Here is an 11,213-nt window from a genome sequence, read left to right as displayed (position 1 = left end):
CAAAATTATAACCACGATCTACTCGAACTGTTTCATAAAATGGACCAAATGGCCCCGGTTTTCTTACCTGAGCCCGCGAGCCACATATACGTAACGCATTTAAATACAAGAAAATGAAACAGAAATAAACGGTTGGTGTCGTATTAGAACAATAATGCACCTATGGTGGTGGTGGCGGCCGATTTGGCTCTGAAGTAGATCTTGGTAAGAAACGGATTAGATCAAAAGCTTCAAACACCTCAAAAGAGTAGATGCGAGGCGTTCACAAAACCTTCGTATCACCAAGTACAAAAAAAGATTCCGCTGAAGTGTCGAAAGAGCTACAAGTGGAGCATAAGCGACAGGTTGCTAAACCAAACAATAAGGGGCGGTTTTATAAGGTATCAATAAGATAAAAACACCAAAGGTTTTAACTAATTAATCCTTTCATCATGTTAAATAAAAGTGAATGAATAATAAACAAGACCCCAACAGCAGCACTTTACGTTCCTTATAGACCGGTCAAGCAAAATTTTAAGGTATTCAAGTATGAAACAATGCATACTTTGGTCAATTTAAAGAATCTCGACTCAAAAGGAAAGCAAGGACTTACCTTATAAGGTTACATGGGCTTAAGGGGTACCCCACAAGTTAAATTAACTAATAATTCCGGATCAGACACCTTGGCAAACCAGTGTAGTTCACTCAACTCTTAATAGATCAAATCAACATGGATATGCGGATTGTTAAAGAGCATTCCAAATGCATCAAAGGCATTAAAATGCTTAACGAAACAAAGCCCTAGGCACACGCCTGAAAAAATAGACTGATTGGGCGACCAAGGGTAAGCATGATTCATTGCAGTTCATCAAATGAGGTAAAATCAAAAGCACCTCGATGAGGTAGGGACCTCAGTAGGTGCCAGATAAGGAGCACGCAGTGATCCAAAAATGGATCAAAGGATAAGAATGCGGAAGTTAACGAATGGATCGTTAAAAGAATGCAGTTGATAGCTGCAAAGCACCAATAAGAGATCTCTCGTAGAGATTTTACGTGTCCAATCATCTGAAATCTTCAAATCATGCTCCACACGTATGCGTAAGAAAATTGTGGGGTGAAAAACCTACTTGCCGTAGATGGGAAGATTGTTGAGGTTCCAGGGGCTTTGTGCGTAGACGAGGGCCTGTCGCCTCTGCTCAGCAGAGGTGAATAGGTGCGGCGCGCGGGCTAGCTGGATTTCGGTGGGGAATCCGGAGCCTTGGTCACTGGCGTGGACGTCGGCGCCATACTCCACCACCACATCCTCTGTATATTCCTGCAGGATGCGCCAGAACTCCTGCTCGACTTCTGAGCATGGTACAGACTGTCAAAGCAAGATATAGGCGCACAAAAAACACTAGTCAATTTTACTGATCTTTGAAATTAGTTACCGGTCTGTCTGAGCATTATCAATACACAACGGTGTTCAAGTCAAGTTTTACACTCACGGTACAACCTGACGTATATGCCCTGCTTGGACCAGTGCAGTTCAGACTGCTGATCATGAAGACAGGTTTTGCGCGGGCATGAAACAATGTCTGACCATGATGGAGGGTTCTTGTGAAAATGGAAGCAGAAGAAAAACTCTCCTATGTCTACTCGTACAGAATACTTCAAGCACAGTACAGTCAGCAGTAAGACATTTGAAAGGCGCCAGTGTTTCAAAAGACAGCCAGGTATCCCTCAGTGATCCGTTAGGCCTTTATGGTTCCCCGTCTATAACACAACAGCCATTTCCGCAGACATCTGCCTGGAAGTGGAACATTTGTCTGACTGGGCGTTCTATCAGTGCGTAAAATGTTGTGAAACAGAAAATCGGGTTAATTCTGCTACAGGAACGATAAAACGCCCATTTAGAAACCTTATCACCCGATGGGTACCAAGTTGGCTTTTGTCACAGATGTGAAGTGAGGCAGGGCTTCTTGGGACAGTTTAGGCGTACCGGCGACTCTTCCCATATCTAGGATTTCCAGGAATTTGTTCAAGGTTGGGATAAGAGAGCAGATGTGCCAGGAAACCACGTTAAGAAACAATTATTGCTTCGATTCCTTGAAACGTGTCATTCCGGAAACTCAAAAGTCTCGGCGTTACTTAAACGCTCAAACGGGTGATCACGAAGTGGTATTGAAATGCTATAACAAGTGACCAAAAATTCTTTAAAATTCACTTAATGCTGATTGGTGATAATGGGAACAGGAAGGAGCCGAATGATAATTTGAGATTTAGACAAAGTTGTTATCTGTTCAACTCATAACAAAGTCAAATAACTAAACACAAGACATTTTAATGGACCGATAGATATCCTCGATTAACTTGAAATGCTGCGAATCCTAATAAGTGATAATGGAGTGGAAAAATATTTTTTTAACCAGTCCTTTGCCTGCTTCAACATTCCTTACGGACATGCCACATAAAAACAGGGACAGCTAGATGAGGAATGTGCGTGTGTGACAGCGTCCAACGTTACCATTGCTACTGGAAAACCAGATTGTCGGTTAAAAGGTCACACACACACCCCTACACAGTAGTCCGTTTCCAAATTAAAATAGTGTTTGAAATTCAGTAACGACTACTGATGTGCCAATGGAGGGGGAGAGCTAGTAAATTTGCCAAATTGTATTGAAGTGAGATTGGGCTGATATCACCGTTCAGGAGGGTACCTCTTTAGCCGAGTGCAAAGCCGCTAATGCAGTTAGGCACGTCACAATGATACCACTAACCGTATGCTGACGATGTCACAAGTGTGTGTGTATGCGTGAGTGTTTGAACATTGAACACGATAACCACTGCTTGCAACGCGGTCTCATGTAAGGATTTTATGTGGGAAGCGGTTGGATTTCATTGCAGCCTGGTGTTTGCGGAGCATTCAAATGATCTCAAGGAAAACTTGACTAAAATTCATGTTTTTAGGTACACAGAAAGAGATTATGCATGAAATTAATAGCTGACGAATTGCTCCAAAATTCTCCGTACCATTTCAAATGGGATAAAAACTGCGTCCACGGAAGGGGAAAATAAAGTGAGAGACAATGTACTCGCCTTTAAACTAAGCGTACGGATGTAAACCACATTCAGGACCGAAAAGAAGTGACAGAATAAGCTATGCCCACAAGCAGATCGGGACCGGATAAGTTGGCGTTGTTAGCGAAACGACCAAAAGACACAATTATTCCACCCGCATGGTACGGATTGCATTTCACAAACTTTTCACCTCGAAATGATCATTGAGTGGCAGTGTATACTTCTCCTCCCGAGCAAAAATGGCAACAGCGTAAGAGGCGAGACAGTTGGGCAGTCAAAAGTGACAAAGAGCAGAAAAAATCCCTAGGCTTGTGTCAACAGCCCATTCATTCAAATAATTAACACTGCAGTCCATAACATATAGCGGATCTCTCCGAACGTAGTATACAAACATTTGGTGGCTTCTATCAGAACCACATTTTTAACCGATATGCTCTGCTGTCCGACCCTTCTACAAGAGATTCCTACATCTTCCCAACTGAGTTGAACTTACTTAGTAGAGGCATTCAAATGGCCGGAAAAGGGTAGAGCCTACGACGGTGTACTAACGACAGACTGACGCACACCCTTGCCTTATGGTGTGTAAACGATCACATTTTACAAGTCATTGAAACAAGCTACGCCAAAAACGCCTCAACTTTTAGTAACCCAGAAGTTTTATTGAACGTAAATATAAAGGATGAGATTTAAAAATACCATCAATTTTATGAATCAGGAAAAAACAGCCATTTTTGAGCTTGGGTTGAAAGCCATGATATCCTCTCAAATCAGATTAAAAGACTACAGAAAACCAGTGGGAAGGAGAGTCTAGAAGTATATACTCATCCAAAATAGCTTGAAAACGTACACTGGGCTCCCTTCTGAAGTACTTAGCTTTGAAGGCGTCAGCACGGATGCCGAATTCGTAGAGAGTGTAGGACTTAGACGACTGAGGAAAGCCGAAGGAATCCATCGGGCGGGAGCAGATCGTGCGGACACACTCAGGACACTTCCACTGGTAGTGCGGCACTCCCGCCAGTGGTGGTGTGAGGCAGTAGGTGTGATAGCAAGCCTGGCATGACGACGTGGAGCAGATCAACAAGAACGCCTCGTTGTTACCCATATCACATACTCGACAGAGGTACTCGCCGCTCTGCGGGAACAATAAAAAAACAATCCACAGGGGCTGTTTGTAACCACTCTTCCTGAGTGCATCAGATATGATGTCTTGGGTATGCCTTCTGGGAAGATTGTTTGTCCAGATGAACAGGTTGGTTTCTAATGCTGAAAAGCATCAGCTTTGGATGAATGAGTATAAAGAACAAGCAAGAAAACAACACCAGATGTTCTCTACATCTGGATTGCAACCAGTAACGGAGCGAAACGAGCATTGAAATAATTATGTGAAAAGGCATGATCAGCAGGAAAAATATGAAGACCTGGCACCATAGTGCCAGTAAGACCGTAAGTCAGCTAGGGAGGATGGCTGAAGAGTAACAGAAATGGCGATGGATTCGAGAGGAGTGAAATCAAGATGGAAGTCCAAGGAGCTACTTCACGCCGTTTAGTTTACTAAATAATTTCGAAGTGACTGACTCGTTTTAGAACAATGTCCTAGCCACAAACGATGTCTCCTAAATATTTTAAATCAGGTTTATCAACAAAGTACATGGCGGATGAGCCCCACGAGATTTACCGCGGTCAGAGAATTTAAAGGCCTCTATTTCTAATGTATCAGTTGCAACTCATAAGGATGAATTTATCAAGTTCCACATCTAGCGACTTTTCTTCCAAATTTTGCAGTTGCAAAGACTGCCGCGACACTTGCCCCATTTTCAAATAAAATTAACTTGCCAAATTTTGAAATTGTTGAGAAGGAGGAGGACAGAAATCCGTTAAAGTAGCCAACACAAAGGATCCTCCCAAAGTGTACGTTTGACAAAACAAAGCGCGTAACCTTTTCACTGTGCAAGAGTACAAACTCAAACGTCTAAAACGGTTTTTTTGCTTTGGTAACATTAACCAGCAAATACCCGTCGTCGCGGCCACATCTTTATTGTGTTGAATATTCTGCAACTATAGCACTCCGCCTATCCTTAATGGACAAATCATGACTACTGTGACTATGAGCGGACAGTCCATTAATTTTCTAGAGCAATGAGGATGTTTTAAATGCTATTTCGTGTAAATCAGAATATGTTGGGCAAGTCTGCAGCGACTCTATTTTAGGGAGGGCGTCTGTTCAATTACTAATATCAATCACAAGGATCCTTTAAATTTCCTCACTATTTTCGTATTAGAGACCATTTCATTGGCCAATACGGAGTGCGATTTTGGTATTTAAATTGCCAGTTTATAACTGGAAAAATACATACATCACGTTCAAGTAAACACAGGCAAGGCAATTCTTAACGGGGCGAAGGAGATGCAACACTCTATAGTTAGCAAACTAGCCACACATCAAAATTAAAAAGATAAATATGTATCAATACATCGGATCGACTTTCCAACGATGCGATTACGGACGAAATATGTAACAAGAAGCATCAAATTAAGCCAAGTTCTTAAACATTTTGTTTAAGTTAGAGCAACTGTTTAGAAAAAACCAATCAAATGAGCTAAAATATGCTGACTAAATCTGATCGTCTCCACGAAAGAATAAATGCAACTGCACCACATAAAAAGCCAGCACTCGACCTACATTTTCTTGTTTAGCTTTTGCTGGAACAGCGATTTCTCCAATCGGCACTACAGTTTTAGGTCCTGCGCCGAAAAATTGGAGGTTTTTTAGCTCCTTGCTAGCCGTATAATCGATTTTCGTATCATCCTACAGGGAGTAAAAGTCCATCAATAAAGACAAATTTACCTCCTGGGCATGTAGTCGAGTCCTTTTAGTGGGAACAGATTTTACACTGCCCGGATCCGCAGGTCGTTTTCCACTTTCACCAGAAGTGGAGTGAGCAGTGATCATGAGCTCGTATTTAAGGAGGAGTTTCTCGTAGTTTGTCTTCATAGCCATAGCAAACTTCCCGCCTGGGTAGCCCAAACGCTCGGCCATTTGGGGCCAGAGTTTGGCTGAGTTCACCTTCGCGTAACCCCCAGCGTTTATCACATGTTTTTGGAGCCAGTAGATATCGAGATATTTGCCTCCAATATTGGGGATTTTAAGTTTCTCCATGCCTTGAAGACGAAAAAACTGGTAGAGCTTGCCAATGAAATCCAGCTTAAGACGCGAGTGCGCTTCGAGCTCGTAAAGCCTCTGGATCCTTGGGGTAAAACGAAAAGAGTTCACATCCACAGCAAATGGAGGATTCCAACCCTAGAACGAGAGATGAATTGCAAAAACGATTGGCAGTACCTTAGGAGGGATGATTTTACAAATGCCGGTTTTTATGCCTATGGGACGGATTTTGTCTAGATAGAGTAAGGGATCTTCGAACTCCTTGAGAGTCGGACGGAAAACGGGTGCTTCGGGGGGTGGAGTAAATTTGAAAGTTGCTTCGCACATTGAAGATAATGAAGGAATAAATGCACAATAGTAGACCAGACTAGGCTGAATAAGCCTCTAAAAGTCAAACAAAATAAGTAGTAAAGCAAAGTAGTAAAAATAAGTATTTAAATGGTTGCCTTAAAGCACTCATTATGCAGATGCGACCTCGAAAGGCCATTCACAAGCACGGACGAACTAGAACACCAGTGTAAAACCCACTAACTCTGAGGAATTCACCCACCTATGATCAACAAATTCGAAGTAAATGTCGTGAAGTGTGATTCCGTTTACAATGACAGAGGATGATATTGGCCCAAAGGAAAACAAAGGTTAAAGAAGCGTAAATAAATCAATTAGTGGTGTATGATCATTCATTACGGTATTGTATGTCATAAGCGAGTGAAAGCGAATTCGCGGTATTCTCCATGCTAGGAAATTTCAGCTATGATGAACCTACCCCAGGGATGGGCTATTCAATGCTCATAATAAATTGTTAAAAATAAAATTTAAGGTGAGAAAACACTTGCGAACTAAGAGAACAGGAATTTAGAACTATTTAGGGGTTGGTTCTCGCTAAAAAGCCCAGTGAGAGTCGCAACTTATCATACTTTTAAAAGAGAATCGCTAAACAGGAGGGAATAGCAGCGGCATCAGGAGAATTCCAAGCAAGAAAAACCCAGCAGCGACAAATCTACCATACTTATGCCGTGAAGTTCAGCAATATTTACATTCCTAGGATGCATTTTCTAGGAAAACTTAATAGATCCGGAATTACGTCAGGATGATTACTTAAAATAGCAAGACTTACTGAGATGCCCTCTAGTACTAATCAAAGGTAGGCATACACAAAAGACCAAGAAATCAGCTTTAATCAACTTTGTGACCTTGAAGAAGCCTATATTAAAATCCTGTATGCCTATAACATGGATCGGATCGTTTGGGCGTTCTGTTTGCGTAAGCGAAATAGTATCAATGAACAAGCAAATGCGTCAAGCTTGTAAGGAGCTGGAGCTAAGGCGAATATTTGGTCTTTAAAATTCCTGCATGCAGCTCTCATAAAATAGCTTATACATTTTCAGCAAAAGGTTAATAAAATGAGCATGCTAAAAATTTTTGTAATGCTTATGTTGTTTTAATGTTTTTCAGAGGAGAGGCGGGAATAGGAATCAAACATGGTGACGAGAGTTAACGTCCTACAAGACGGATAGCGGTTACGCATCCACATTCCCTGAACTCTCTGCTGGTTTTCCTTATTTACTTGCCCCAATAAACGTGTCGAAATCGAACCAGCCTGGGTGTTCCAAGTGTACAAGGGGCAGGAAAGAGGAGACCCATGGTTTCTCGTTAAAAGTAAATAAAGTAACTAACATACAAAAAAGTACAATAAACTAGTTTTTTAAATTCTGCTTGTTACGCGCATTTTTACTGCGCATTTGTTTTTATCTGTCATGTGATTGAAGTTGCCCGCCTCACCTCGAAGTGGATATTTCAAATCATGGCCGGTGTGCGTATTATCTTAGCAACGCCGTTTACGCTTGTTTATTTTTTGTTTAAGTGCTGCGTTATTTTTTCTCTTTTAGTTGCAGAAAAGTCTTCAAGAGGCAGCGACTCGTGACATTACACGAATTGAGCGCATTGGTGCCCATTCACACATACGTGGTCTTGGCCTTAACGATGAATTGGATGCTCGACAGGTCTCCCAAGGCATGGTAGGCCAGTTGAAAGCCCGCAGAGCTGCTGGTATCATTCTTGGAATGATCCGTGAGGGTAAAATTGCAGGTCGTGCTATTCTTCTTGCTGGTCCACCTGGTACTGGCAAGACTGCTATTGCCATGGGTTTGGCACAGGCTCTTGGACGTGACACACCGTTCACTGCAATGGCAGGAAGTGAAATTTACTCTCTGGAGATGAGTAAGACTGAAGCACTTACACAGGCTTTTCGCAAGTCAATCGGAATCCGTATTAAGTAAGACTCGCATCAGGTTCACTGTCGTTAAGAGAAGAAGCTGAAATCATTGAAGGTGAGGTTGTCGAAATCATGATCGATCGTCCTGCGACTGGAACTGGTGCTAAGGTTGGCAAATTAAGCATTAAAACAACCGAAATGGAGACAGTGTATGACTTAGGTCAAAAGATGATTGATTGCATCGTAAAGGAGAAGATTCAAGCCGGGTAGGTTGTGCAGCACTTCTCTTATGTGCACACGTACAGTGATGTTATCACAATTGACAAGCCCTCTGGTAAAATTACAAAATTGGGTCGCTCCTTTGCACGGGCTCGAGATTTTGATGCCACTGGAATGCAGACAAAATTTGTCCAGTGTCCTGAAGGCGAACTGCAGAAACGAAAAGAAGTTGTCCACACCGTCACCCTTCACGAAATAGATGTAATCAACAGCCGTACACAAGGTTTTCTAGCTCTTTTCAGTGGTGACACTGGAGAAATCAAATCGGAGGTACGGGATCAGATTAACGCCAAGGTTGTGGAGTGGCGCGAGGAGGGTAAAGCTGATATTGTCCCGGGTGTAAGTAGAACGCTTTCTTACCCCAAACTGAATCTAGGTCCTCTTTATTGATGAAGTTCACATGCTTGACATTGAGTGCTTTTCATTCCTCAATCGAGCTCTCGAATCCGATATGGCTCCTATCCTCATAATGGCCACAAATCGTGGAATCACGACGTGAGCTAATGTCCATGGTTTACGCATCTTTAATCTGATGATTTTTCGTTTTGAATGCAATCCTTGTAGGATTCGCGGGACCAATTACAAGAGTCCGCACGGCATCCCAATCGATTTGCTGGATCGTTTACTGATAGTGCGCACGGAGACCTACGATGAAAAGGAGATCCAAGCCATCTTGAAGATTCGATGTGAGGAGGAGGATGTCGACATTGCCGAGGACGCCCTCGTGGTGCTCACACGGATCGGGATGCAGACGTCCCTGCGCTACGCTATCCAGCTTATTACCACAGCCAGTCTTGTCTGCCGGCGTCGTAAGGTTCGCTGAGTTTCTGGTTTTGCGGCTATCATTGGACCACCTTACTCATGAATTCACCGCATTTTAGGGTATTGAGGTGAATAAAGATGATATTCGTAAGGTGTACCAACTCTTTATGGACGAAGCGCGTTCGACACTCTTCTTGAAGGAGTACCAGGATGAGTTCATGTTTAACGATCAACACTCTTCAGAGGCTGTACAACCCGCAGGTAGGTTATTGTTATTCTCTACTTGAATATATTTAAGTAGACATTAGTGCCACTTTTATTGTTTGTAGGTGATGCAGTGAATAGTACGGCATAAGCTTTCTCCTCCGCCCTTCATTCGGCACAAATTTTACGTCAGTATTCGACTTTGTTGTAACTCACTACAAATATTTAGTAATACAATTTTATAAGTGATTGTTTGAGATTTTTAAATCGTAATTTCTAGTCGGATTGTCTTGTTGAGATTTTCTGATAATCATTTACTGTGTTTACGAGCACATCCTTTAATATATTAGTTCAATGTTAACTGCAACCACTGCTTTTCGATAACGAGTTTGATAGATACGGATTTATTCACCCTAGTTTAGGCTATGTTTAGCTCTTATTGAGCTGTTCATTAACTATATTTTAGTTAATATCGGGCTGTAAAGTATCGGGGAGGCACGTAAAGAGTATTGGTATGGTGAACAGGTGTTTGATTTCTCTATCAGTCTTGGCGGTACCTCAACGCAAACCAAAGGAGGTTTTGAGAGAAGTGTGCTTGAGTAATTTTAGCTGTATTCTTGGTTTATTTCGATGCAACTAGACGAGCAGTTTGGCCTTCTTCAATCTATTCGCATTGACGTGAGGCGTACTGCTCCCGGCGGATCTGTTTCATTTTATCATTTGACTTTAGTAAAGTGTGTCACGAGCTACGCTGTGGGTGTCTGTCCTGAGGGTGTACGGTGTATTACGTGCATATGCTGTGCATAACGGCGAAGGAATTTTAGACTATAAAAACCAAAAAGCCCTTTCTCTCCCCATCTGCAGTAGGGTTGAGCGACTAGTAGCGTGGGTTGCCGTAGGCAGGGAAAATCAAGGATCCCCCAATCGCCTAGGCAGGAACCACGATAATTAGTCTACCATCTGGTACTTGGGATTTCACTAATTCTCTAAGTCCAGGTATACTAGCAGAATTTGGCTATCGTTCCGCCTAGTAACAAGAAAGTGATGCGCATCCACGGTATACTCACAGTCGTTTTGATTGGCAAAAGCTATGAACAGTCCACGCTATTCTTGCCAAGTACACTGTGGTGTTGATCACATACACTTACCTCGAGAAGCTACTACTTCGGGTAGCAGAACTGTCATCGTTTCTGATGAAATGGATTTTATTCGTGCAGACACTAGCATCCAGACCTGGAGAAGGTCAGTCATACTAGTCTTCGCCTTCAATATGGCACCAGCAAAGTCTTTTCGTGATAAAGCACCAATTTTTTAACCTATTTTAAAAAAAGGGAGTTGATGTGAGTGTAACTTGAGGATGAAATGATTGTCAAAAGGCGTTAACTTCCCTACCAGTATTACTAAGTTTCGCCTTGATTTTAAAATGAAAACTCTGAAATTGTTTGTTTTTTTCAAAAGCGCTTTAACTAGAACAAAACTCTAGTCGTAGCTGTTAGTGTTTTTCGTTTGTAATAAAGTATGTGCGAAAGTTATGGCACGCAACAGGCACATGAA

General features: G+C 42.2%; 2 protein-coding genes across 2 annotated transcripts; one reads left to right on the top strand and one right to left on the bottom strand. All coding sequences in view use genetic code 11, as the record gives it.

Annotated features, from left to right (window-relative positions):
- Nucleotides 1-160: 160 nt before the first annotated feature.
- On the bottom strand, nucleotides 161-6,526 carry EGR_05217 (Lysine-specific demethylase 5A; the record flags this gene model as incomplete). The annotated part of the gene is made up of 6 exons (XM_024494466.1): nucleotides 161-200; nucleotides 1,107-1,342; nucleotides 3,887-4,171; nucleotides 5,720-5,845; nucleotides 5,885-6,337; nucleotides 6,377-6,526. The coding sequence occupies 6 exons, from the start codon at nucleotides 6,524-6,526 to the stop codon at nucleotides 161-163; spliced, it is 1,290 nt and encodes a 429-aa protein (XP_024351087.1).
- Nucleotides 6,527-8,003: 1,477 nt separating this feature from the next.
- Nucleotides 8,004-9,810, top strand: EGR_05216 (RuvB-like 2; the record flags this gene model as incomplete). Its single annotated transcript, XM_024494465.1, has 8 exons — nucleotides 8,004-8,012; nucleotides 8,089-8,474; nucleotides 8,507-8,680; nucleotides 8,720-9,032; nucleotides 9,070-9,188; nucleotides 9,258-9,507; nucleotides 9,575-9,716; nucleotides 9,785-9,810. The coding sequence occupies 8 exons, from the start codon at nucleotides 8,004-8,006 to the stop codon at nucleotides 9,808-9,810; spliced, it is 1,419 nt and encodes a 472-aa protein (XP_024351086.1).
- Nucleotides 9,811-11,213: the final 1,403 nt, after the last annotated feature.

Source organism: Echinococcus granulosus, assembly GCF_000524195.1.
Source record: "Echinococcus granulosus chromosome Unknown EG_S00037, whole genome shotgun sequence".
Classification (NCBI taxonomy): domain Eukaryota; kingdom Metazoa; phylum Platyhelminthes; class Cestoda; order Cyclophyllidea; family Taeniidae; genus Echinococcus; species Echinococcus granulosus.
The sequence above is the reverse complement of the archived record's forward strand: the minus strand, read 5'-3'. Positions and strand labels throughout refer to the sequence as shown.